The 27,625-nt window shown below is 52.9% G+C and overlaps 1 protein-coding gene across 1 annotated transcript; it reads right to left on the bottom strand.

Moving 5' to 3' along the window:
- Positions 1 to 117: 117 nt before the first annotated feature.
- ITGA5 (integrin subunit alpha 5) lies at positions 118 to 24,827 on the bottom strand. The gene is made up of 30 exons (XM_032291760.1): positions 24,337 to 24,827; positions 17,841 to 17,971; positions 15,853 to 15,965; positions 15,598 to 15,718; positions 15,254 to 15,315; positions 15,118 to 15,163; positions 14,778 to 14,903; positions 14,512 to 14,556; positions 14,330 to 14,373; positions 11,579 to 11,635; positions 11,373 to 11,425; positions 10,876 to 11,084; positions 10,411 to 10,602; positions 10,140 to 10,185; positions 9,856 to 9,957; positions 9,622 to 9,677; positions 9,336 to 9,490; positions 8,902 to 9,039; positions 8,699 to 8,766; positions 8,217 to 8,367; positions 8,039 to 8,131; positions 7,537 to 7,616; positions 7,346 to 7,426; positions 7,134 to 7,239; positions 6,560 to 6,709; positions 4,963 to 5,046; positions 4,742 to 4,855; positions 3,420 to 3,521; positions 2,208 to 2,330; positions 118 to 1,229 (listed from the first exon to the last, which is right to left on the bottom strand). The coding sequence occupies exons 1-30, from the start codon at positions 24,699 to 24,701 to the stop codon at positions 1,146 to 1,148; spliced, it is 3,297 nt and encodes a 1,098-aa protein (XP_032147651.1). The 5' UTR covers positions 24,702 to 24,827; the 3' UTR covers positions 118 to 1,145.
- Positions 24,828 to 27,625: the final 2,798 nt, after the last annotated feature.

Genomic DNA, 27,625 nt, shown 5'->3' with positions numbered 1-27,625 from the left:
GGGGTCATACTTCTTGCTCCCGGCGGAAAGAAGAAGTGAGAAAAACAGGCATCTGCTTTCCACCAAGCCGCTTGGTTCCAGGACGCGTTTGGAGACAGTGAGGTATGAGATCACAGATTCTAGTTCTGGTCAGTGGGGGCACTGGGTCAGATTTATTGCACTTGCAACAGAGTTTAAATAAGTCCTGGGTGTCTGGCGCCAAGGTGAGGGAAGGGTTGGGCAGAGAGAGGAGGGGCAGCATCAGTGCAGCTGGCAGGCAGAACCCAAATTCTGCAGGCCCCGGACAGTGGGCTCCCCTTTCTCTGGGACACAGGGAGGGCCTGTGTCTGGCCAGGCTGAGGTTCCAGATCTGTTGCCATCATGGCCCCTTCAGGGTCCTGGGCAATTCCTGGCTTCTCCTAAATCAGGGTGAACTGGGCCTCCAGGATCAGGTCTGGAGCAGGCCCAAATATGGTCCTGGATCTGCCGGGGTTAGGTTGCCAATGTCTGAGTCTGGGTTCCAGATCAACTCCAGACCCCAGGCTGGATCTGGCCCCATTTGAGTTCAGACTCCCCTTGGAGCTGGGATCTGGGCCAGCATCTATCCTTGTGTGGCATCTGTCCTGAGCTGGTCCTGGGGCACCATCTATAGTTAGTGTTCCTTGTGGGCCCACCAAGGTGGGGTTGTCCAGAGCTGCCAGGTCTTACTCCCCAAGTTCCAGGTTCTTAGCTGGGGGCTTCTTTTGGATCTCTGGCAAGGCTGAGGACAGATCTTTGCAGGTTGGAGCTGGACAGGAATTCCTTGTGGCATGTCTGGCCCAAAGAACTGCGAATGGATTCCTAGTTATCTTTGCAAGTTGTTTCAGGAAATTCTCTCCAAAATGCAAAGGCTTCAGGGAGGCTGGGGCCTCTGTCCCTGGATGATCTGAGTTCCCCCATCCATGAAGAGGGTATGTGTAAACAAGGGTCCTTCACAGTGCATGGAGGGGAGGGATCCCCAGATCCTCACCCCCCTGGCTCTGGCCCTTCAAGTATGTCTCTGGGCTGGGGAGAGGAGCTTCTCCCTGGCCCTCAGCACCTTCGGGAAGTACCCAGTCCCCTCCCTTTCAGTAGAATGAGGATTGGGAGACTGGTCTTTAGGATTAGGAGTCTGAGATTAGAAGGACTCAGGCATCAGAGGTGGCTGGAGGCTTGAGCTGAGCTTTTTCCATGGCAGTGCCGTAAGGGAGGGAGCGTTTGAAGAATCCGAGCTGATAAAGAGGAAAAGAGGGAGAGTTTAGGTACTATGGCTGCCATTTCTCCACAGCTCATATCCCAAGAAGTAATAAGAAGGACTTTAGTGTCTCCACCCTCTACATCCTGCAAAAGAAGCCTCTGAATTCGGGCTAGGACTACCCCTCCAAGTTGTGCAATGGACCCAGGAGGACTAGGGGTGGTTTTGTATGGGGGGTGTCTTTTACCAGTGCCTTTAAAATTCCCTAGTTAAGCCAGAAATGGCAAGTAGGTTTGAACTCAAGTGCCAAGTCTGATTGCCTAGCAGTGGCTGCTTTTGTTTGTTTGCTTTTGAGACAGGGTTCACTCTGTTGACCAACCTGGAGTGCAGTGACATGATCATGGCTCACTGTAGCCTCAAACTCCTGGGCTCAAGCCATCCTCCTACCTCAGCCTCCAGAGTAGCTGGGATTATAGGCATGCACCACCACACTTGGATAACCTTTGTCTTTTTTTATAGAGACAAGGTCCTACTGTGTTACCCAGGCTGGTCTTGAATTCCTGGGCTCAAGCTGTCTTCCCACCTTGGCCTTCCAAAATGTTGGGATTACAGGTGTGAGCCACCACACCTGGCCATGGCTGCCTCCTGAGAGGGAGATTCTGAAGCCACTTCTTGGAGATGATCACTAGCCATTTCTAGGTTAGTGATGGCTGCCATGGATTTCTGGAGAAACCGACAGCACAAATGCCATATATTTGCCATCTGTAGATTACACTGATTTTGCGAGTACAGGCAAACTTACCATCTTGAGTCAAGAGGACCCTTTCTAAGCTGCGGGCTATAGAAGGAAGGGAGGGATCCTATAGGAAGGGTTAGAATGGGATGCATGTAGCCAGGACAGAGGTGGGGGCATATGGCTGGTGAACTGCTTTAGAGGTAGCTGCTGCGCACTGTGCTAGGTCAAGGGCAGAGCCTGATGAGAGGGTGGCCAAGTCATGAGCAGGATGTGGCTGACCTTGTAGAGGATGTAGATGAGTAGACCCAGGAGCAGGAGGCCAAAGAGGATGGCTAGGATAATGATCCACAGTGGGACGCCATAGCTGCCCTCTGCCTTGGTCCACTGCACAACTGTGGCCACCTGGGGAGCAAATCGGGCGAAGTCAATGAGAGCTCAGAAGTTCTTTCTACCCTATACTTGGCTCCCACTTGTCATCGATCTAGAGCCACTGCCCAACTTACTTTGAACTAACGGCATTCCGAACTCAAAAATTTAAGTTCCTAAAATATACAATATTGTCTCTTGCTTTTGGGCTTGCATATCGTATCCGTTTTTTTAGACGGTCTTACTCTGTCACCCAGGCTGGGGAGCAGTGGCGTGATCTCAGCTCACTACAACCTCCACCTCCTGGTCTCAAGTGATCCTCCTGCCTCGGCCTCCTGAGTAGCTGGGACCACAGATGTACGCTACCACATCTGGCTAATTTTTGTATTTTTTGTAGAGATGGGGTCTCACTACGTTGCTCAGGTTGGTCTCAAACTTTTATTTTTTTGAGACAGAGTCTTGCTCTGTCGCCCAGGCTGGATTGCAGTGGCGTGATCTTGGCTCACTGCAACATCTGCCTCTCGGGTTCAAGCCATTCCCTTGCCTCAGCCTCCAGAGTAGCTGGGACTACAGGCGCGCACCACCACACCCAGCTAATTTTTTGTATTTTAGTAGAGACAGGGTTTCACCATGTTGGCCAGAATGGTCTTGATCTCCTGACCTCGTGATTCACCTACCTCAGCCTCCCAAAGTGCTGGGATTACAGATGTGAGCCACTGCACTCAGCCTCATATGTTATTCACCTCTCCCCAAGATATCCCTTTCCTGAATGGCTAGGCTGGTTAGTTCCTATTTATTCTTCAGGTCTCAGCTTGAACATCACTTCTTCCGAGAAGCCTTCCCTGACCCGGCTAGACTGGGTTCGGGTGTTCCTATTGTGTTTTCATAAATATCATCACACTTGGTGATATTTATGTGTTGTTCCACGAGACTGTGAACTCCAGGAGCAAAGATACCATGTTGATCTTGCTTACCACCCTGTCTCTGGCATCTGCACAGTGCTTGGCACATAGATTTTCAACAGTTGTTAACAATAATAAGGCCAGCCCACACCCATGTCCCAGCCCTCGTTCCGGCACTCTGAGCCCTGTATTCCCTCGTCCAGCCCTCTGGCCCTAGACTCACCTGACGCTCCTTTTGGGGCAACTGCTGAGGCAGGATTCGATAGGGCATCTTCAGGGCTTTGTACACAGCCTCACACTGCAGGCTGAATGGCTGGTGCCTCCTCTGTGGATGGGGAAAGGTGGTCAGCACATCCTCTCTTGGGATCCAGAGGACATAGGGTTCCCCATGGTCTGGCTGGGGTTGTGATCGTTCCCTATTTTGACTCATTCTTCCTGAGTCTCTCTCTTTCTCTCTTTTTTTTTTGTTTGAGACAGGGTCTTACTCTGTCTCCCAGGATGGAGTACAGTGGTGTGGTCTTAGGTCACTGCAACCTCCACCTCTTGGGCTCAAGCAATCCTCTTGCCTCAGCCTCCTGAGTAGCTGGGACTATAGGCATGTGCCACCACGCTCAGCTAATTTTGTTTTGTTTTTGTAGAGATGGAGTTTCGCCATGTTGCCCAGGCTGGTCTCAAACTTCTGGCTGAACCTCGGCCTCCCAGAGTGCTGGGATTACTAGTGTGAGCCACTGTGCCCGGCCCCTGAGCCTCTCTTGATATTCCTTATATGAGATAATAAATGTGTAACTGAATAATAATATATAATTAGATGACTATATGTTCAATAAAAAATATTTTTTTGAATCATTAATGTGCTTTTTTTTTTTTTTTTTTTGAGATGCAGTCTCACTCTGTCACCCAGGCTGGAGTGAAACGGCATGATCTGAGCTCACTGCAACCTCTGCCTCCCGGGTTCCAGTGATTCTTTTGCCACGGCCTGCCGAGTAGCTGGGACTACGGGTGTGTGCCACCACACTTGGCTCATTTTTTGGTATTTTTAGTAGAGACGGGGTTTCGCCGTGTTAGCCAGGATGGTCTCGATCTCCTGACTTCGTGATCTGCCCACCTTGGCCTCCCAAAGTGCTCGGATTACAGGCATGAGCCATGGTGCCTGGCCTATTAATGTGTTTTGACACCAGGACAGTGCCTGGCTTGCACTGTGTGCTCAAGCAATGACTGCTCTTTACTATTCGTACATCTGCTTACCTCTCCACTATGGATTCATCTTCCATTTCACTGTTTTTCAATCATTCTTTGCACACTGATCTCCCTTCAGCCCGCCCTCCTCTGAACGGGCCAGGAAAGGGAAGCTGCTGATCCCACTTTGACCACTAGGTGGCGCTAAGGACATACAGCTTGGTCTAGACGAGGGCAAGGAAGGGGAGGGAGCTGGAGTGCTGGGTCCCATTCACCAAAGGACAGGTGGCTACTGCAGTGGAGAAAGGGGTGGCTCAGTCTAAGCAGCCCCAAAGGTCAAGGGTTAGGGCTGAGGTAAGGCTCCCTCACCTGCAAGAAGGTCTTGGCCCAGACTCGGAAATGCAACTGCAGACTTTTGCTCTCTTGTTGGTGGAGGGGCCCGAGCTCGCAGCGCAGCCTGAGACACTCAGCCTCCGGACATTTCTAGGAAGAAAGAAGCTTGGACCCGGTGTTCTGGCCTTGGGATGTCTCTGAGAACCCAAGCAAGCACTCAACACTTTGGTCCACACCTCATTCCCCGCCTGACTTACCAGGATCTGAGGTCCTGAGGAAGCAGAGCTGCGGCTTGGAGCTTCCCGTTTCTGCTGGTGGTGCAGGGAACCCTCGGGAACCAGCTATAAGACAAAGAGACTGCTGGGCCCCTTTCCCACCTCATTACAGCTTCTAAGTCAGCCTGCACCTGGGTTGTGGAGCAGCTTCAGCCTATTTTTTCATCTATCTCTTTTTTTTTTTTGAGACGGAGTTTCGCTCTCGTTACCCAGGCTGGAGTGCAATGGCGCGATCTCGGCTCACCGCAATCTCCGCGTCCTGGGTTCAGGCAATTCTCCTGCCTCAGCCTCCTGAGTAGCTGGGATTACAGGCACGTGCCACCATGCCCAGCTGATTTTTTGTATTTTTTTAGTAGAGACGGGGTTTCACCATGTTGACCAGGATGGTCTCGATCTCTTGACCTTGTGATCCACCCGCCTTGGCCTCCCAAAGTGCTGGGATTACAGGCGTGAGCCACCGCACCCGGCCTCATCTATCCCTTTATTCATCCATCCAACTGTCCCGCTCCTATGTGCAAGGCACCGAGCTCAGTGTTAAAATATGGAAATGAAGAAAACTTGGTTCTTGGAGTTCACATTGGAGGAGATGCTTAAATCAATAATTAGATCCTTGTTCCTGTTTTTGTACTGGCCATTTCCTCGGTTTGGACTGCTCATCCCTGAATCTTGTAGGTAGGTTCATCCTTATCTTTTGGGCCTCAATTCAGCTGGTCTTCAAGAGATATTCTGATGATTCAACTTAAATCATCTCCCCACAGCTTATTAACACTTCATATTCATCACCTTTCAATCCCTGTTCATTTTTCTCCTTCTCTTTTTTTTTCTTCCTTTCTTTTTTGAGAGGGAGTCTTGCTCTGTTGCCAGGCTGGAGTGCAGTGGCGCGATCTCGACTCACTACAACCTCCAACTCCCGGGTTCAAGCGATTCTCCTGCCTCAGCCTCCCGAGTAGCTGGGATTACAGGTGCACACCACCACACCTGGCTAATTTTTGTATTTTTAGTAGAGATGGGGTTTCACTATGTTGGCCAGGATGGTCTTGATCTCTTGACCTCTTGATCCGCCCACCTCGGCCTCCCAAAGTGCTGGAATTACAGGCGTGAGCCACCGCGCCTGGTCCTCTTTTTATTTTCTATGTCTCTATCGCCCTTCACTAGAATGTTAAGTTCCATGAACGTGAGGACTGTCAGTTTTTGTTTGGTGCAATATTTCCTGGGCTTAACAGTGTTCAGTACAGCACTCCTTCAACTAAATGTTAATGAGTAAATGAACTATCAAACAGGCATTGGAGCCCAGAGGGAAAGGTTTGAAGAAGGCTTCCTAGAGGAGGTGGCACACAACACGGCCCTAGGGGTATGCCGGGAAGCAAAGAAGGGATAGCTCAGGCAGAAGGAAACACAGTGGATGAAAGTCATTTTTCCTCCAGAGGCTTTTGAGGTACCTCTGGGCCTTGTGACCCTCAGCCCTAGCTCTAAGCATGTCCTCACTGCCTCTTGCAGGCCTCCAGCCACCTTCCCCAACCCCTCAGCCTTGGTCCTCTGAACCTGCTCCCCTTCCCCATGCCAGTGTTCAGGCCCTCACCTCCAGGTCCTTTGGGTTAATGGGGTGACTGGGGGTGCAGTTGAGTCCCGTAAATTTGGTCACATACAGGAGCTGCTGACCTTCCAGAGCCTGGGGACAGCTGAGCTCCAGCACGCCCTGGCTAATGGAGCTGGGGCCCTGGTTGATGAGCTGAGGAGGGAAGAACACAATCATCATGGGAAGGAAGGGAATGCTGCCCCTGGAGGCCCTGGGTCACCATGGCTCCACTGTACCCTGCTGTCGGGCTCCTATCTCAGAGATGAAGCAGGGAACCAGCGGGCAGAGATGAAATCCTCTCTAACCAACACTTTTGGAGGGGGCTCCATCTTTCTTTCCAAGTCACTCAACTGGCCTGTCTCTCTGGCTCTTTCTCACAGGACACTGCCTCATGCCTTTGCATATATATCACTTACCCCTCCCTCCTCTCTTCCTCTCAGTCCCCCATGTTGGTTCCAGCCATTTGTCACTCATACTAGCTCCTCCTTTCCCATCATTCATTCTGGCCCTGCCCCTTCCCTCCCTCTAGCTTGGCCTGCCTGGTGCCCAGTCCTCCCTGCCACCTATCCCTCTTTACCTCGTAGACATGGTGGACAGCGGGTCCCACGTCTTCCTCCTTCTGTGGCCGGTCTCGCGGGTGCCACTCGCTTACTGGGAATAGCACTGCCTCAGGCTTGGAGACACTAAGGAGGAGGGTGTTTTAGAGGAGGCCGGAAGGGACCCCATATGCATCCTTCCCTAGAAGTCTGTCTCCCCTCTCAAAAAGACCCCATTCTGCCTGGCACTGACCCGTTCAGGGTGACCTGGGCCTTAGCCTCCACGGAGAGCCGGAAGGAAACCACGTCGCTTTGTGAGTTGTTGAGATTCTTGCTGTGGGATGGAGGCAAGACTGAGGTCCTGGAGCACAGCCACTGAGAACTGTGCCCAGCCCTCTCCTCTATCCCCAGCTCAGCCCCAGCCTAGACACACTCACTCCCTACCTGAGGATCTGGAAGTCAAACTGGATGGTTTTCTTAGTGTCCCGGAGATGGGGGACTGTAAACCGAAGTCCACCCCATAGCTGGGGACAGAAAAAGAGGAAAACAGGGCAGTTAGACCGTGTATTTCAGCCCTCCCTCGCCATTTCATAGCTGCCCTCAGGTCCGCTCTCCCTCTGCCTCATCCTTTTTTTTTTTTTTGAGTTGGAGTCTCTCTCTCTCTGTTGCCAGGCTGGAGTGCAGTGGCGCCGTCTCGGCTCACCGCAACCTCTGACTCCCTGGTTCAAGCTATTCTCCTGCCTCAGCCTCCTGAGTAGCTGGGATTAGAGGCACGTGCCACCATGCCCAGCTAATTTTTGTATTTTAGTAGAGACAGGTTTCACCATGTTGGCCAGGATGGTCTTGATCTCCTAACCTCATGATCTGCCCGCCTCGGCCTCCCAAGTGTTGGGATTACAGGTGTGAGCCACCACGCCCGGACCCCATCCTCTTGTCCTAAACTTACATTGGCTCCTGCCTTCATGGGGTTGCCCAGGTCACACACCAGCAGGCGGCTCTCGTTCACAGCAAAGTAGTCACAGCTCAGGCTGGAGAAGTTCTGGGGGTGGGGTGGGTGCTGGTCAGGTTTTGGTGTCACCTCTGGAGGGGTATCCTCCCAATCCCACTCGAGAGTCTCGTCTCACCCCTGGGTTTCTGACGAGTCCTGAGTACTCAGCCTCTGGAGGGGCTGTGACCCGAAGTTCAGCCTCATAGGCGCCGCCCTCACCCACATTCTGGGCATGGAAAATGAGGTTCAGCGCGTTCTTGTCACCCAGGTACACATGGCGCTGCTCCCTGGAGGGGACACAGAGTGTAAGAGACACTGGGGAATTGATCCTCAAACCAGGACAAAGGACCATTTTAAGAGTAATAACAGTAATAACACACACTGTTTAGTGGGTTCTAACTCTATGGCAGGCACAGGCTAGACTTTTTATGTAGATTATTTCATTTAATCTTTCCAAAAAGTCAGAGAAATAAATGCTACTATTCTCACTATGCAAATAAGTTAAAGCTCAGAGAAGCCCAGCAACTTCCCATGGTGACACAGCTGGTTTGTCCCTATTTGGCTGTCTCAGGTGCCAGGTGCACCTGAACTCCCTAGCTCACTGTCAGCGCTACTTACCCAAATACTTCCAGCTGCAGGTCAGGCACACAGATGTTGTCTTCTCCACAGTCCAGCAGGATCTGGGCCTGGGGAGCAGGACAGCCTTGAGAGGGGAAGTTTAGATCCATTCCTGGGCTGCAGGCTCTTCTCTTTCCAGGGCCCTGCCCCCCAGTCCCCAGGCCTCTGTCCTCCCAGGTCCCTTCTTCCTGCCTTGTCCTCACCTTGTCCTCTATCCGGCTCTTGCTCTGGTAATGTAGAGCTGGCCTGAGGCCATGGCTGTCCACCGGGGCTTGGGGGTCCAAGGAGAAGTTGAGAGCGATGTGAATTGGGGAGAGTTTGTCTCGAAATTCTGACTCGTTCTAGGGCCAGAGGAGAGAGTTCACAGAGTCAGGGGTCTCTGGGGACTTGGTGGCACTGCTCCTCAGCCTCTCTCATCTCCCTTTGTCTGCTTAGGGCCCAATTCTGACCATCCTCATTGTTTCAGAGGTCCTGGCAGCCTGCTTGCCAGCTCCTCTGACAGAAGGTCTTCTTTCTCAGTTCCTCAAGAGTCCCAAACCTTTCATTGGAATCTCCTAGTCTTTCCCTTCAGGAAGGGCCCTCAGTTCTATGTGGCCACCCTCCCTGGCCAGTCCATACCCTGCCCTCTGGGCCATACCCTGAGGTAGATTTTCATCTCTCTGCAGTCCTCTCGAGCCCCGTTCTGGATGAGCAGGGTCTGGGTCAGGGTTGCCTGCCTGGAGGCCAGGAACAGTGCCCGCCGTACCCCTCCCTTCTGCTTCTGCCAGTCCAGCTGAAGTTCCACTGTGAAGCCTGCAGCCAGGGACATAGAAGGGGAATTTGATTGTCTCTCCTCATCTTTTCAGAGAGAAGAAATGTCCCCAGGTCCCCAGTCTCTTTGTCCCCTGTCCCAGGGCCTGAGCTCTCCAGGCAGTCTCCCTCACCAATGGAGTCAGGGACGTGTTTTCCAGAAGCATTGAGGCAGAAGCTAAGGTTGATGCTGGAGAAAGACCAAGAAGAAAGCTGGTGAATCCAACTGGAACAGACATCCCATCCTCTACCTATCTCCCTGCCAGACCCAGACTAGGACACCCCCAATTTCCCCTTCCTAAGGCATACTCGGCACCCCTGCCCACTCCCAGGCTCGGGTCTCTGCAATTTCCTGGGTGCCAGCTCACCAGGACACAGGGTTCCCCTCTAAGCTGCAGCTGCGCTCCTCCGGGTTGAACATGGCAGGGAAGATGGTGAGGGAGGCACTGGCAGACACGATGGGGCGGCCCCTTTCAAGAGTGAATGTGGGGTAAATAGAATTAGGATCCTCTGTAGCCCGGACACAGGAAACTGATGCCCAAGCCCCAGAATGTGTGCCCTCTGCGTTGATTTTCCCCACCTCAGCTCTGTTGAGAAATTCCCAGTTCCAGTCCTCCCAGGTTGTCCCCTCAACTTCCCTTGGAGTTCATACCTGTATACCACGGCCTTGTCTACACCAAAGGACCCCACAATCAGATCTGCAAGAAGTCAAGAAATCACCTCTTACAGCAAGCCCCAAATCAGGATCCTTTCTCTCTAACCCCTTCTGGTTTCAGTGCTCAAGGAGGCTGAAGTGAGAACACAGCGCCCTCTGGTGGAATTAGCCTAGAACTGCACCCAGGAACTTAGGAAAGGTGCAGAAGAGGGTAGAGGTCAGTCACCACGGAATTTTAAGGCGAAAAGGGGCGTTAGGCAAAACTCACCAGGATATCCATTGCCATCCAGGTCTCGACCTCCTCGAAGGGCAGAGCCAAAGAAATCTGGGGTGTGGCTGGCTGCCCACAGGGGCTGCAGAACCTGAGAAGGCTTGGAGCCCAGCCCTCCTGGGCCCCCAGGGAATACAAACACTACTCCCTGCTGAGTCTCCCCACCAAAAGGAGCCCCGATGGCCACATCTGGAAGACACAGAACACGCAATAGTCAGCAGGCCAGGAATCCAGGGGCCCAAATCTCTGCTACCAGACTTCAGGACCTAGGATCCTATTTTTTCCCATCTGTCAATCCCTATGTTCTAATCTCTTCAAATCCCAAGACCCAGACAGTGGGATTTTAACCCCTTGGGAAGTCATGGAGGTCTGGGTATTTTAGCTGACAGATGCCCTCTCCCCAGATCCCGTCTGACTTGGGCCCCTGCCTCCACTTTCGCTCTCTGAGTCCATGGTACTCACCATTGTAGCCATCCTGGTCCAGGTCCCCCAGGGGGGTCAAGGAGCTGCCAAATCGGCCAAACTCATCACGGCCAGTGAGGGTAAGGGTGGGCATGGGCTCTATGCCAGCTGGGTGCTGCAGGTAGACGTAGACCCTGCCCACCTCCTGAGGCCGCCCATCAGGGGTCCGTTCCATGAGCAGAGGTGCCCCCACCAGCAAGTCATCCAGCCTGAGGGGAAGGGCAAACCCAGGTAACTCTTTACCCTGTCTTGCCACCCCACCCCAATCCTAGTGCCAGAAATCCCAGGCACTATGGATCCCCTCAAATCAGAAGACCTGAGGTTTCTGATCATTAGCGCTCAGCTCTTTCCTTGTCCCTGAGCAAGGGGAATGCAGGTATGAGTGAGAGTCTAGAGGAAAAGACCTGGAGAAACTCTCCTTGCATTTCCTGTACCGTTCCCACTCTTCCCTCTTGATCTGGGAGAGGTATCACGTGTGCTCATTTCCCACTGCTCACCCGTCCCCGTTGATGTCTGTGGCAGCCACTGCATAGCCGAAGTAGGAGGCCATCTGGAGAGGACAAAGGGGCAGCCCTGGGTCAGAACTCGAAGATTCAATAAACAGGATCAAGAGGGGCTGGGAAGTTGGGCTGACATTGTTAGGTCAGGGCTGGAGCTTTGTTGGCAGTGGGTCAAGCTGGGGTGGGGTGAGGTGTAGCCTTACCTGTTCCCCTGAGAAGTTGTAGAGGGATTGGATGTCTGAGCCATTAAGGATGGTGACCTGGGGGATAAAGAGATAGGCCCATTGGTCCTGGACTCCCAGAGCATCCCGTGGTTAAAGAACAGATGTGTACAGGACACTCAGGGGCAGGAATTCCTTAGAGACACACATCACTGTCCCTAACTCCCTCCTCAGCTTTGCCCTCATATTCCCACCTGTATGCCAGGTAGGTCCACCCTATGTTTGCTTCACTATTTGTCTCCATATCGATCACCAACTACTGACAGATTTTGTATCTATGTGTTTGTCGTCTATCTCTACCCACTAGAATGTAAGATCAATAGGGGCAGAAACTTGATTTTGTTCTTTGCTTTCTCCTCAGAGCCTAAAGTAGTGCTTGGTAAGTAGTAAGCACTCAATAATTCTGACTAAATGTGCACTGGTGCCTCAAACCCATCATGTTTAAAACCCAAGTCATCCTCAACCTCCATTCCCCCCAAACCACAAACACTGTGTCTCCCCTATGTTTCCTTAGTGACCCACCCCACCAGGTCTCTTGAATCCTTGCCCTCTTCACTCTCACTGCTGTGACCTGGTGTGAGCCCTTTCCCAGGACTGCTGGGCAGATGTCTTGACAATGTCCCTGCCTCCAGCTCTCCTTTCCTATAGGCGCTCTTCCCCAACCCCCACTGCAGCCAGACTGGCTGATTGCCCTGCAGCAGATCTGGGAGGCTACCTCTGGCTTGGAAATCCAGTAGCTCCCTGCAGCCACTGCCTAAAGTCTCAACTTCTTGGCTGGTCCTCCAAGGCTCTGCAGAATCTGGGCCTAACTTATCTGTTTTTGCTTGATCTTTCCATATTCTACTTATCCTCAATCAGCTCATGAATCTGCTAAGCTGGGCTGTAATTGTTTCCTTTTCTTTTTTCTTTTTTTTTGAGATGGAGTCTTGCTCTTGTTGCCCCGGCTGGAGTGCAGTGGCACAATCTCAGCTCACGGCAAGCTCTGCCTCCTGGGTTTAAGAGATTCTCTTGCCTCACCCTCCCAAGTAGCTGGAATTATAGATGGCTGCCACCAGGCCCCGCTAATTTTTGTATTTTTAGTAGATACGAGGTTTCACCATGTTGGCCAGGCTGGTCTTGAACTCCCGACTTTGTGATCCTCCTGCCTCAGCCTCCCACAGTGTTGGGATTACAGGTGTGAGCCACCATGCCCCACCTGTTTTTTTTCTTTTATCTCTTTCATGCTCCTGCATAGGGATGCCCTCTTGCCTCATCTCTCTTGAACCGTCATAGAACCTTCTCTGATCTGTCCTCTTCCTTTTAAAAAAATTTAACTTTGTATTTCCTGACTCCCCAAACTTGTTACCATCCTTATCCTAGAAAGGAGATTATTCTTTCCCCTAAACTGCTATGTCACTGTATCTACTTTTCTGAAGTTTGTCAAAGTGCAGAAAGAATCCTGATTTTGGATTAAGATAGACCTGATTTTAAACCTACTTACTAACTGGGTGATCTTAAGCAACTTATTTGGTCTCTTAGAACTTCAGTGTTCTCACATGTAAAATACAGATGGTAATATCTACCCCATGGGCTTGTTGTGAAGAATAGAAATCATGAATAGATAGTGCCTGATGCACGGAGAAGAGAATGAATTGTTGCTTCTCTTTAGATCACAATTGTATGTGTGTCTTATCTATCATATTTGATTAGAAGCATCTTATAAGATGGGGTAGGATACCTTATTCATCTTCTTATCTCTTACTTTGCCTTAATAAATGTTGTTAATTGAACAAACTCCTACGGCACTCTTATCTGTATCTTTTTAAAAGCACTTGTCCTGGTCTAATAATAACATCTGCCAGTTGTACATTGCCTAACAATTCACCGAGCACTTTCACATACATTTTCTCGTTTTGCTCTTGCAAGAGGCTTGTGAGGTCAGAATGATTGTTATCTCACTATACAGAGAAGAAGGAGGCTCAGAGAGGTTCAGCAGGAAGCAGAGTATGAATAAAGAGCAGAATGGGCCGGGCGTGGTGGCTCACGCCTGTAATCCCAGTACTGTGGGAGGCCAAGGCAGGAGGATCTTGAGGTCAGGAGATTGAGACCATCCTGGCCAACATGTTGAAACCCTGTCTCTACTAAAAATACAAAAATTAGCCGGGCGCGGTGGCTCAAGCCTGTAATCCCAGCACTTTGGGAGGCCGAGGCGGGTGGATCACGAGGTCAAGAGATCGAGACCATCCTGGTCAACATGGTGGAACCCCGTCTCTACTAAAAATACAAAAAATTAGCTGGGCATGGTGGTGCGTGCCTGTAATCCCAGCTACTCAGGAGGCTGAGGCAGGAGAATTGCCTGAACTCAGGAGGCGGAGGTTGCGGTGAGCCGAAATCGCGCCATTGCACTCCAGCCTGGGTAACAAGAGTGAAACTCCGCCTCAAAAAAAAAAATAAATAAAAATAAATAAATAAATAAAATAAAAATACAAAAATTAGCCGGGTGTGGTGGCACGTGCCTGTAATCTCAGCTACTCAGGAGACTGACGCAGGAGAATCATTTGTACCCAGGAAGGGGGGCGGAGGGTGCGGTGAACCAAGATCATACCACTGCACTCCAGCCTGGCGACAGAGCAAGACTGTGTCTCACAAAAAACAAAAAACAAAAAACACAAAAAACCCTCGCAAACTGCCATGCATGCTTCTTTGTGATTAGCCAGGGGAGGAGAGGAAGTGAGGGGTCAGGCTGGGTCTTACATAGCCGTAAGTGAGGTTTCCTTTGGGCACACCAGCAACAAAGTCTGCAAAGAGAAGAGAAAGTTGTGACCTAAGGGTGGGGAAAGGGAAGTGGATAATGGTGAGCATCCAAATACATGGGCTCTCAGGCCCTGGGCCTCTAACCACCCCCTCCTTTGGCCCCAGCCTAGGGACACACTCACCTTCTGTGTCGTCACCACTGAATTCACCCACGGCCACGGAATATCCTGGGAGACATGGTGGATGGATGTTAGGATTCCTGCTCTGGGGACCCCTCTACCCTGGCCTATCCCCAATCCTTTCCCCACTTCTACTGGGTCTTCATAATCAGCATACAGATGACAAGTGTGGCTGGGGATGGCCGCCTGGGGGGGAGGCAAGGGGGTGAGTGGGGACAGGAACACTTGAGATTCTCCCTCTGCCATCCCTTCCCCACTTGCTGGCTCACCTAGGTAGCTGTCGTCATAGATGGAACTGGCCTGACGAGTCTGCAGCTGCCCTTGAACCAGGTTGATCAGGTACTCGGGGTAATACGATTCTGCAATCTGCTCCTGAGTGGCAGACAGGATCTGGCCTGGAGAGAGGATGAGGAGGGAGTAGATGGAGGGGAGCTGGCAGAGGGGCTTGGGACTCTGGGGGCTGACTGGGTAGTAGTTCAGAAGTCTGGTTCAAGAAAGGGAAGCATGGGAAGGGTGGCAGTATGGATATTTCAGGAAGGGAAGGGGCGAATTGGGAGTAGGGTGGGAGGCTATGTGCCAGGGGACTGAAATACCAGAGACAGGACTTACCTTGCCAGAAATAGCTTCCTGGTCCACCTAAAACCACACGGCCAGTCTGTGGGTGAAAGGAGGGGAGTCTGACATCCGGTCCCGAGCCCCCTGCCTCCACTTCCCACGCCCCTTCTCTCCCAGACCCCTCTCTCACCTTGGTGAACTCCGCACTGAAGCCTCCCTGGCAGTAACCCTGTCCTGCTGCCCAGCTGAAATCTGTGAGAGGAGAAGGTGGTGAAAATGAGCCCTGCGCAGATGGGTCATCCAGGAAAGAACAGAGGGCATAGGGAAGGAGGTGGGAGAGAGAACCAGAGAAAGGGTCTTCCAGGGCCAGACAGTAAGCATAAAGGCTAACTAACTGCCTTAGCCTTTATCTTAAGCAACATACTTGGTCTCTTAGAACCTCACGGGGGAACACAGGGGCGCAAGTCAGCCCTAAGTATATGAGACACTCCATGCAGAGGGCAGACATGGGCACGGGCCCCCTCTTGTCCCTACCTGAGCGGCAAGGTGCATACTCCAGAATTCGGGTGAAGTTATCTGTGGAGAGGTAGCAGGTGCCCACGGGGTCGCTCAGTGGCTCCTTCTCTGTGCGCCAGCTGTACAGTGGAGCGCATGCCTGGGAGGGCGCAGGAGGAGGAGGGGACTTCAGATTTAGTCAGTAAGGCCCTTCCTCCCTCCCTCCAGGACTGGCCTTACCCAACCACTGCCCATCCCCTGGCCACCACACCACTGAGCCTGCTGGGCCCTCACCAAGATGGAGGAGCCATGGGCTCGAACTGTTGCCCCGAACCACTGCAAGGACTTGTACTCCACAGGCTCCTCTCCCTCTGAGCTGGACAGTGAGGATTCCAGGAGCCGAGAGCCTTGTGGGAGTGAGAAGGGGGTGTCTCGCTGAGCCATGGACGGTTGAGCACTAGGGCAGCCCCTACTCTCAGCCTGGGGATACCCCACAAATGCTTCTCAGCCCTGAGACTCCATGACTCACTGGGAGTGCGGAGTGGGGAAGGAGCTTAATTCTGTTTTGCGTAGCCTGACTCACCTCTCCTCTACACACATACACATACACGCATGCACACACACATGCATGCACACAGACGCACACATGCACACACACACGCATGCACACACACACTCATGCACACGCACACAGAACCTGGGCTTTCTAGAGTTGCCTCCCCATGGTTCCCGCTTTCTCACCCAGCTGGGACAAGGATGCCCGCTGTGGAGTGGAGGCAGGAGGAGGGTGGTGAGGAACAGTGGCTATTTACCAAGCAGGGAACTAACTCTTTGGCTGTACTTCTTTATCTGTACTTGGGCTGTGTCTTTAACAGCATCTTGTCACACCTCCTTTTTTTTTCTTCTTTTTTTGAGATAGGGTCTCACTCTGTCCCCCAGGCTGGAGTGCAGTGGCACAACCTCAGCTCACTGCAATCTCCACCTCATGGGTTCAAGTGATTCTCCTGCCTCAGCCTCCCAAGTAACTGGGATTACAGGCGTGTGCCACCACACCCAGCTACTTTTTGTATTTTTAGTAAAGACAGGATTTCATCATGTTGGTCAGGATGATCTCAAACTCCTGACCTTGTGATTTGCCTGCCTTGGCCTCTTAAAGTGCTGGGATTACAGGCATGAGCCACCATGCTCGGCCTTTTTTTTTTTTAAACATGGTCTTGCTCTGTCTCTCAGGCTACAGGGCAGTGGGGCAATCACCGCTCACTGAAGCCTTGACCTCCCCACTCAGGTGATCCTCCCATCTCAACCTCCAGAGTAGCTGGGACTACAAGGGTTCACCACTAGGCCTGGCTAATTTTTTTTTTTTTTTTGAGAAGGGTCTTTCTCTGTCACCCAGGCTGGAGTGTAGTGGCGTGATCTCGGCTCACTGAAACCTCTGCCTCCTGGGCTCAAGCGATTCTTGTGCCTCAGCCTCTCACACCTGAGAGGGTGTATTTGTATTTTTAGCAGAGACAGCATTTTGCCATGATGGCCAGTCGGTTTCAAACCCCTGGCCTCAAATGATCCACCTGCCTTGGCCTCCCAAAGTGCTGGGATTACAGGCATGAGCCACTGAGCCCGGCATCTCTAAGTATATTTCTGGAGACTGATGGCCTTAGTTCATATCCTCGCTCCAATGTTTGCCAGTGGTACAATCTTGGATAACCTCTGTCTCCTCACTTATAAAATGGGGATAATAATACCTTATACAGTTGTTAAAAGGATTCAGTGAGCTAATATATGTAAAGCGTTCACAACTGGCCTGGCACAGAGCAAGTGATAGTTGTTAGTCTCCGTCTTCCTCCCATCCGTTTGTGTCTACTCAGACCTGGAGCTCCTTGAGGGCAGTGGCTTAGTCATCTTGCAATCCCGGCAGCTCCAGCACAGTGCCTGTCATGCACTGTCACTTAGTCAGTGCTTAGTTAAAGGAACTGAATGGTCTGTGCAACTCTCCCTGTCTTTGTCTGTGTTACGGCCCTGGCCTCCCAGAGTTGTGGGTGATTCAGGGGAAATGAGAGCCACATGTTTCTGAATCATGCCCGCCCTCCTTGGGCTGGGCTGGACTGGGAACGTGGAGTGAGTGCCATGGGGATCCACTGCAAGCGGCTGGAGCACCAGAGCTGGTGCTGAGAGGTCACGTGGCTGGGGTCTGAGCAGGCTCCACCCCCTGCCCCAGGCCCCACCCAGGCCTCGCCCCCAGGCTGCAGTCCCCACCCCCAGTTCCTCCCTGAATTTTACCGGCCTACCTTTGTGGTCAAATTCAATGGGGGTGCACTTTGTGTGTCTGGCGCCCCAAGGACAGAGGTAGACAGCACCACCCTGCAGCACTCCTGGCTGGCTGGTGTTAGCCTTGGGTGCTCCCACCAGCACGCTGACCCTGTGAAGGGGAAAGGAGAGGCAGTTCAGAGTGGCTCCTAGCTCTTCATCCGTGTCTGGAGGCGGGAAGGACCCAGGCCTCTAGGCTGGGGCTGGCTGGGGGTGGAGTAGATGCCCCCCTGGGTTGTATTTATATCTCAGAAGATGCCACAGATGCCAGAGGCACAGGCTGGAGTCAGGCGGTCCCCATGTGCCGCTGTCACTAATACAACCCTCCCCTCCTCCCGCCATTCTCTCTCCTTTCCTACCTTCCCCCGTTCATAAAGAGAGGAGGAACCAGAGTCAATTCCTAGGAGGAGAAGAGGGCCAGATCCTGGACCCCCGCTTCTCCCTCTCCTCTAGGTACCCGCTGAGATTAGATGCGCAGCCTCTGGAACCCCAAGGTCCTCTGGAGCCTCAGGGTCTCTCATCTAGCCTATTTACTCTTCTCCCAAGGCATATCCTCTCCCTGGGCCAAGACCCAGGCATCTGGTTGCCCAGCCACCCCGGCTTGGGGTGTGTAGGAGGAAAATGTGAGTCTTGGAAATCAGGCAGCAGGAGTGGAGAGAGGAGCTGGAGAACAGTGAATACAGATTGTTCCACTGGGCCTGCCTCACCCCGGCCCTGGTGTGGACCTCCCCTTCCTGGCTGGGTATCTGTCTCAGCCCTTGAGCCCCTTTCTCATAGACCATCCCCAGCTGACTGAATTCGAAGTCTGCTCTACTGGGGTCCTAGTTCTGGACACAGTGCCTCAGTTTTCCCTGAGATGAGGAGAAGATTTGCCTCTGCTGGGGGCCCTACGTAATGGGGTGGTCATAGCTCAGGGCCTGGGCAGTCTCCCTGCCCTCAGTTCTGCCTCATTCATCCCCAGGTCCCTTGCCTCCCAGACCTCCACACAGCTCTTGGCTCTCCTGGCTTTCCCCTAAGGGTCTCCTGCCAGGACAGTATCTGGCAGCCTGGGCAACTCAACCCAGTGCCCTTGCCAGCCTCGGCCTCTGCTCTGTTTGGTGTCTGCCTCTGGCACTGCCTTCTCAATCTCTCTGTCCCTCTGCCCCTGTGACTGCTTGCTGTGTTGGTTTAGATTTTTGGATCCTATCTCTCTATCTTAGATTTCAGGTTTCTCCATCTCGATTGGTTTCTGTCCACTTTCGGCTTTCAGCCTGTCCAATACCTAGCCCTTCCCTGGTAGTTGAATACCTTCCTCAGCTTTCTTACTAGGCAAGAAGGCCCAAGTGAGGGATTATGGTAGAGGCCACAAGAGCTGGGGATATTTTCCAACTATACCAAGGTGGGGAGGAGTGGTCCAGGAGGCGCAGGGGATGGAGGCGACAGAGAGAACAGTTCCACAGTTCCGAGGGGACAGAAATGGGGAGTGAGGAGGAGTCTGTGCGGGCCAGTGGGAGAATGGAGGGGAGAGAAGGAGGGTCCAGAGGAACAGGAGACGGGTAGGCTGCAGAGGGAGAGCTCCTGAAGTTAGGGGGGTGGGGAGGGGAGGTGCCAGTCTCATTACTCTGGGGACAGGAAATGTTGACTGCCTGTGGCTTCCTGTCTGTTTCCAACCTCTCACTTCTCCGTTTGTCTCCCACACCCCCAGCTCCCCACCAGGCCCCACCCCTCTCACTCAGGCATTATATCCAACTGGGGGTTATGGCTGCTGATGGTGAGAGATTGCACAGCCCCCAGGCCTGGGTGAGGTGAGAGGAGTATACCCCCCTCTCCCTCAGGAGGGGCAGCCCCAGGGAACTCAGTTGCTGCGTTCAGGCTCTAGAAAGCAGAAATGGCCACCAACCTGAACTAGACCAGAACAGCTGAGGTACAGGAAGCAGTGAAAGGAGCACTGGACCAGGAGCCAAGAGTTCAGGTTCAGGCACTAACTGTGGACTTGGGCAATACCCTCTTCCTCTTTCTCTGGCTGAAGAAGAGGTTATCTCAAAGTTTCCTGGAGCACAGGGCTAAGGCCAAGGGACCCCATTCCTACACCCAATTTCCTCAACACCCACTGCTCTTGGAGAGGAGCTGAGCCTGACACTCCTGGGATGGCCTGAAGAAGTCGCTTGGAGTTTAGCAGGGTTGCAAGACAGAGAGTTTCTGAGGTTCGTAAAGCCCCGTGCGGGCAGATCCATTCTGACTGTGTGATAGTTCACGATATCTGGCATGCAGGCAAGTGGCACAGGCCCGGGCCTCCCTCCCTCCCGACACACTACCCATGGCTCATGCCTGGAGAGGCAGTGGCCCTTCCATCCCAGCAACCCTAGGTCAATCCAATAAGTAGTGCCTCCCGCCGCCAGCTTGCCAAGTGAGGCGACTGGGGCCAGGATGGCATGCAAGCCAGTCTGTCCTTGTTTTCCCATATCTTCTTCCTGCTTCCTAAATCCTGCAGCAGTTGGGCACTTTTAGGGGTCTAAGAAGGCAACAATGGAGGGTCCACGGGCTATTTTCAATATTTCAGAGAGCCTAGCGGAAATCATGCATTTACCAGATAAGGTGGCCTAGGCTAATTAAAACCTCAAGTGTATTTGCTTTTGGCTGGAATTCTATCAACTCATGTGGGAACTTGGTTATCTCATGCTGCTCAGAAACCCTGATTGGCAGCTATAGATGTTTTTGGTTAATAAAAAATGAGGAAAGGAATTAATTATTTCTTACTAAATGCAGTTTGGCAGGTACACTTTTCCGAAATAGAGTCTGAGAGAAGAAATAATTGCCATAATTTATTCTGAAGCTCAGCAATGGAAGGGTTGGTCCTTAGAGACACAGACTACCACAGCGAGCAGGCACTGTAGAGAGCATCCACTGGGTTTAAGACTTTACTGTAGGCGCCTCAGACCACATAACATAAAGGCAGGCTGGCCTCGTTCTGAACACTCCTCAAGAAAAAGCTCGAAGTTGCTCACCTCATCCCATGCTCTCATGTTGCAGATGGGAAAACTACCCCAGAGGGGTTAAGTCATATGCTTAGGTCACTCAGCTTTCCTCCCAGAATCGGAGACGGAAGTTAGGAATCCTGATTCCTAGGACAGCATTCTGGTCTACCCGATTGCCAATTTATTCCCTCCTCTCATCTCTATCTCCCCAGCCAGGCTTCTGATTAACTAAGTCCCAGTTCAATACTGGGTTACTGTTTGACTCTGTTGGCCTGACAAGGTCGGGGGTGGAGAGCAGCAAGTGGACCAGCGGCCAGCTCCTACAGATCCTACAGCAGCATGGGCCAGGCCAGAGGAGGACACCTGGTTCAGGGTCCCCCAGTGCATTCACAAGGGATATGTATGACTGGCTGAGGAAGAACAGCTGTCTCCACTTATGGCAGTTGCAGAGGGAACAAGGAGCTGAGCCGAGACTGGCCTACCTTTCAAGCTTTCAAGTGTTCTGGGTTAAGTCACTGCCTCTCCTCAATCTTTGGATTCTCCAGCATAAACTGATGGATTTCCCTTGAATATTTATTCAACTAACTTCTGGTTCAAAATTTCTATGACTCCCTCGCTGTGTCTCCCAGTCTAGAGTACGGTGTCGTGATCTTGGCTCACTGTGGTCTCAGCTCACTGCAATCTCTGCCTCCCAGGTTCAAGTGATTCTCCCGCCTCAGCTTCCTGAGTAGCTGGGATTACAGGCATGTGCCAGCATGCGGTTAATTTTTATATTTTTAGTAGAGACAGGGTTTTACCATGTTGGTCAGGCTGGTCTCGAACTTCTGACCTCAGGTAATCCACCCGCCCAGGCCTCCCAAAGTGCTGGGATTATAGGTGTGAGCCACTGCAGCTGGCCAGCCTCAGTTTTTATATCTCTAAAAATGGGGCAATAACGGCTTCCTTTGCTTTAACACAAGGATTTTTGTTACAATCCAATGGAAAAAATCAATATGAAAGTGCTAAAGGAAAATGAGAGACTATCGTTACTATCACTAGGATAAGCAAATACTCAAAGCAAGTAAGAAATGGGGGAAAACTTAAACAAAGAACTAGGCGGTAGCCAGGAAGGAGAGAACCAGAAACAAAAACAGCTACCCCATGAAACCCATGCCGCCCAGGTACTGATCACCCTCTGTGGACCAGGTCCCTTTTGTATATGTTTTCTCATTTAGTCCTCAGAACTCCATTAGGTGTCTGATTTTCATGGGAAGACCAGGCTCCAAGAGCTTGAGTACCTCACCCTAGGTGCTAGGGTCCCACACAAAGAGCTAGTAAGCAGTGAGGACTCACACCTACCTCTGTCTGAGTTAAAGCTCTCCCCTTTCCTACCATGTAACCACTTTGGTGCTCACCCTGTCCTTCAATGCTGTTTTGTTCACCATGAGAGGTGATGCAGGAAGACCAGGGACACTGAGGCAAGGGCTGTCGGTGAGGCACTATGTTTGTCCCGTGTTGAGGGGAGGGGGCTGAAGGCCTAGCTGTGGTGGGAGGAGGTCACTGGGGAGGCAGAATGTTCTGAGTCCTACTGTAAGAGGGTATTGTAAATCGGAAATGAGAGGGAAGGAGAGCCAGCTGGACACCTGGGTTCTCTTGGGAGGGGAGATGAGCAGAAGGGGAGGGGAAAGGGATGAGAGAGCTGGGTCCTGTTTTAGAAGAGGACTTTAGGGACTATAGGATCAGGCCAGGGGCCAGACAGACACCTAGGGGACCAGGAATGTGTGAAGTCCAGATGTTTTAGGGGAGTGTTTTAAAGGGAAATAACAGTCTCCTTTAGGGGAGGAGGGAGTAAAGAGAAGGTTAAACGGGGGACAACTAGATAGTCTGGCCTGCGGGAGGGGACCTCATCCCCTTCCTCCCTTCCTCTTTTCCAGTCCATTAGGGCTGTGATAAGAAGTTTGGGGGAACCTGGGGGAGACCAGGCCTGGCAGAGGCTCCAGGCCAGGGTGATGCAATGGGGTTTGGGCAAAAGGCCAGGGGGGTGGGGTGGGGGTGGGGTGGGGACCTCGAATAGCCCAGAACCAACAGCTGGGGCCTAATCAGCTTTCCTTTCCCTCATCCCCAGGTCCTCAAGACAAAGGAGAATTTGCTTTTCTCCCCAATTGTATTGGCTAGATTAACCCCTTTTCTCCAAAAATCTATAGAGAATGAATAGAGATCAGTTAACTGTCTCTTGTGTAAAAACAGGTCACTTCTGACTGAATTCCCCTCAAACCCTGAGATCCTGGGGGTGAGAAGTGGGAAGCTCCCAGCTCAGAGATGTAGAAGGAAAAGGATTACCCCAGTCATTGTGGAGGACCAGGAATCTGGCATCTAAGGGTCCCTGGCCTAGGCCAGGAGCCACCAACTCCCTCTCTTGCTTCCCAATCTCCCCCGATCCCACATTTAAACAGACACCCTTGGTTCTAATGTTGCTTCCGCTCTAACTCCGTTTTCCCAAGCCTGTCAGCACCCCATTTTCTAGGCACTCGGGGTCCGAGTCTGCTCCTCACTCTGCTGAGTTGGGAATAAGGATCCTCCTTTGAGACTTCCAGGGTCTTGAGTCCTTAATTCTGACGCTCCAGGCCCCACGGAGCCCGCGTCTCCCCAGCTTCCGACCCCAGCCCCAGAAGTCCCGGTCTCAGCATAGCTCCAGCAGTCCAGCTACAGGAAACCAGCTTTTCTCTTCCTCCCAAGAGCTAAAGGAAGAGGGAAACCGCCCACCCCCCTTCACGCGCGCACACACCCCTCCCGACACATCCGAGCACCCGCCCTTGGCTGAGTTCGCCTCCAGTCCCAGGGCCCCCAGTGCCAGGGTACCCGCATTCGCCCCAGTTCTGGGATCCCCTCTCGTGAACAGAGATTGGGGGTGGAGGGCAGAGTAGGGGACAGAGGAGAAAGGAGAGGGAGCCGCCGTCCCTCTCCCGGGTCTTTCCCCAGTCTGAGTTGAGGGGGGAGGGGAGGATGAGGCTGGCCCCCAGTTAACCTTCCGACCCCCTCAGTCTCTGACTCCCCTCCTACCACACGTAGCTCAATCGGCTTCGACCCGGTTTCTTGCCACACAATGGCCCCTACGGATCCCGAGGTCCCCTGGCGCCCCCAAAAGCCCTTCCCGGCCTCCGCGCCCCTTCTGTGCCCCCACCCGCCACAGGTCCCCGCGGCCCACAGACTTCAGCCTGAGACCCTCAGCTCTCCGTTTACGCGCTCTCCTCTCCCTTGACCCGGAGACCCCTGCCCAGACTTCTCCAGCTCCATGTCCTCTCCCCACGCGACCCATGAATCCCCACTGATCGCTCTCAAACTCCAGGGCCCCTCCTCACCCGCCACGGTGCCCTCCCTACTCCAGCGCGGGCCCCCAGTTCTAGCGCGGGCCCCCAACTGCAGCTCTACTCCCTCCAAACTCCACCCTCAAACTCAAGCCCTGGTCCCCTCCAGACCCCAGCAGCGCCCCCAGTCTCCAGGCGGCTCCCCCACCCCCATCCCTTCTCCAGCCCTCCTCACTCACCCCTCTGTTCCCGGCCGGTAAAACTCCACTGAGAATCCGAAGAAGGAGCCCGGGGGCCCCGAGAGCACTGCTGGGGCCTCAGCTTCTAAGTTGAAGCCCCCGACCCTGGGTGGCGGCGGCAGCAGCAGCAGCAGCAGCGGCAGCAGCGGGGGTCGGCGCCGGGGGCCCCAGCGCCGCTGCACGGCGTGGAGAGGGGACGCTGGCGTCCGGCTCCCCATAGCGCCCGCTCTTCCCTGTCCTGGGGCCACCGACCCGGAGCCGCTTCCTAAACCTCCCAGAGGCGAATGACTCAACGCGGGGAGGAGTTTGCCAAACTCCCGGCTGAGCCCTCCCCCCGCTTGCCGAGGGGGCTGGCGGGGGGGCATTCCTGGGTCCCTGAAACTCTGAGCCCGCGCCCCCCACCCCTAAGGGGCGTGGGGGGGCCGCACCTCTCCACCCCCTTTCCCCAGCCCCAGCTGGAAGCCGGTTGTCTGGACTGGGTTAGACTGGGCGGGTTTGGGTTCTTCCCCCTCCTCTCTGCTTCCCCCTCCTTCCTCCCCACTCCTTTCCAGATGTACAACGTAAACGCTCGGAAAAGCAGTCGGAAAAAGGGAGCGGAGAATTTCCTAATGAGGAAAGGAATCACCTCTGATGGGCGGAGGAAGCCTGTATATGTGTGTGGGGTCTCTCCCTCAGTGCTTTAGGGAGGAGACTTTGGGGTCTAAAGAGACAGGAGACTCCTCTGGCGTCTGGCCAACTGGGATTTCCCCTTGCCTTCCGGGGCCATCGGGTGCCTGGGTTCTGGCCAGCTGGATTTGGGACACAAGAGTTGAGGTACAGAGACAGCGTTCGCAGTCAGCTTGGTAGAGGACCTACACCGGCTCCTCAAGTTCCGCCGCCTCCTCCTTCAAGCTGCTGATATTGAAAACCCAGGAGTCTGGGGTCATTCACCAGCAGGAGTTTGCTCCAATTTGCCCCCTTCTTGGTCCTAGGGTATGTAAACCTCTGTTGAGCCCTTTCCTTGGATCTGACAGTTGACCAAAACCTGCGAGTGGTTGGCCCCTCAGTACCTTCTTGATTAAACTGGCCTGATTCCTACAAACCTGGAGAAAGTGAGGGGTGGTGGTGGTGGAAAGTCTTGCGAAGGGACCCAACCTTCAGCTCCTATTGGCTGTAAACACTGGGAGCTCTGGCCAGGCACAGTGGCTCACACCTGTAATTCCAGCACTTTGAGAAGCCAAGGTGGGCAGATCACCTGAGGCCAGGAGTTCAAGACCAGCCTGGCCAACATGGCGAAACCCGTCTCCACTAAAAATACAAAAATTAGCCAGATGTCGTGGTGTGCACCTGTAATCCCAGCTACAGGTGGGATTACACCTGAGGCAGGAGATTGCTTGAACCCAGGAGGCAGAGGCTGCAGTGAGCTAAGATTGTATCCCTACACTCTAGTCTGGGTGACAGAGCAAGACTATCTCAAAAAAAAAAAAAAAAAAAAAAATCCCAAAACCAAAAAACACTGGGAGCTGGAACCCAGGACCCCATTCTTCCCAGGTCCCCCATGGAAGTAGAGGTGGGGACTCTAGTAAGGGAAGGCAGTGACCCCCTGCCCACCTCTTTCCCCAGCCCCAGCTCTGTGTGATGAGATCATTTTTCAGGATTCTAGCCTTTATCTTAGCCTGGGGGAGGGGAACTCTGGGCCTTTCAGTCCCTTTCCTCCAGGACGCCTCCCTTTTCAGAATAATACCCCCAAGTCAAACCCTGTCCCCTCTGTTCCCCAGTCCTTGGCCCCACTCTGGGCTGAAAGGCTCAGAATAAGAGTGCCCAGAGTCAATGTTTTCTTTTTTCCCCCTGGCCATGACTCTCCCCCTCAGTCTGCTACTCTACTTCCTGTCCCAAATCACCCATCTGCTTTTTAAAAACCCCCTCTCCAGAGCCAGTTGCAGCCCAAGGGAGAGGCTGGCGGGCCAGACTGTGGGGCAGTGCTGGCCCTCATCCCATTCTCACATCTGCACGTCCTGACCCTTTCTTAGGTAAGGAACCCAAGGAATCTCTGGGTCAGGGTCTTTAAGCCAGCATTGCCAAAAAGGTAACCTTTAGGTGAAAGCTACTCAAGTCATGGGCTGAGAACCTCCTTTGGGAGGAAGAGCTGAGGCCTGACTGCTTTTTAGCCCAGCAAAGCACATGTATGTGAATCAAACGCTCTCCTTTCTCAGTCTAGGCAAACTCTTTAGATTTTCCCAGGATTTGGGAGATTGGGGGTGTGGGTGGGGAGGGGTGTAGGGAAGGAGGTGTGTGACTCAGCTCCTCCCAGGAGCCTTGGTGGGGGACAGGGGACATAGCGTCCTGCCCCAGTCCTCCTCCCCACTCCACCCCCAGTCTTGGCCAACTCAAACAGGCCCCCTCCCTGTCCATTCCCTGCTCCTGTTTACACCGGGAGCCCCTTAGTCATTCTTTGGCTGGCCTTTCTACTCTCCCCAATATCCCTCCTCTCTTGGCTCTTTCTGCCCTTATAAGTCCTCTCCCAGTGGCCCTAACACCTCCTGCCTTTTCTCTCACCATGTCTGCCTTTGCCTGACCTTCTCTTCCTCTGCTCTGGCTGGGCCTGAACTTGGGGTTCCCTCCTAATTGGAGCTACTTCAGCACAGACCTCCAGGCCTGGAAGCTGACCTAGAAAGGCCAGCGAGCGGGGGTTTCCTAGAAGCCACCAGTCCAACCTTCTCCTCTAGAAGAGGAAATGGATGTAGAGAGATGAAGTGACTTGTCCAAGGTCATATGGCTAGCCAGTTAGCCCGAGTGTTTAGACTCCAAACCCAATGCCTTCTCCTCTAACCCCACTGCCCCTCTAAATGCTTCATCTCCTCTCAGCTTTTTCTTTCCATCTTGTGTATCTCTCAGTCTTTCTCTGGCCGAGCCTGTGTATCTCCAAGTGCCTTCGTGTTTTTTCTCTTAAACCTGACCTCTTTGGTACCCTCTGTCATTGCTCAGTAGGAATGATTTGCTGTGATGACTGACTATCATTAATCATGGTCTGCTTGATGGAGGGGCAGAAGGGTGAAGCGCAAGGCCAGGACACTCACCAGGCTCCTGCTGTCTCCAGCCTGCTTGCCCTGAAGGCTGGAGTGCTAGAGCCAGAAGAGTGAATGTCTACAGAGGAGCTCAGGATACAGGTGTGAGTGGTAATGCCAGGAGTCATGCTGATTCAGTAGTGTGGGAGGAGGGTGGGGAGTACTGATAATGGTTTATTTAGCACATACTGTGTTTCTGGTCCTAGGCTTGACCTTAAATCTGCCTCTATCCCATTTAATCTTTC

The sequence above is a fragment of the Sapajus apella genome, unplaced genomic scaffold, assembly GCF_009761245.1.
Source record: "Sapajus apella isolate SASKATOON/1434 unplaced genomic scaffold, GSC_monkey_1.0 scaffold2, whole genome shotgun sequence".
NCBI lineage: Eukaryota > Metazoa > Chordata > Mammalia > Primates > Cebidae > Sapajus > Sapajus apella.
This window is presented reverse-complemented; position numbering and strand designations above follow the sequence as displayed.

Excerpts from the sequence above, each read along its gene's own strand:
- ITGA5 (XM_032291760.1), bottom strand. The coding sequence starts at position 24,701 with ATGCCCCCCCGCCAGCCCCCTCGGCAAGCGGGGGGAGGGCTCAGCCGG. Across the intron at positions 17,972-24,336 it reads TACCGGCCGGGAACAGAGGG|GGTCAGCGTGCTGGTGGGAG; the intron begins GTGAGTGAGGAG and ends TCCCCTTCACAG. Across the intron at positions 15,966-17,840 it reads CATTGAATTTGACCACAAAG|GCTCTCGGCTCCTGGAATCC; the intron begins GTAGGCCGGTAA and ends CACTCCCACAAG.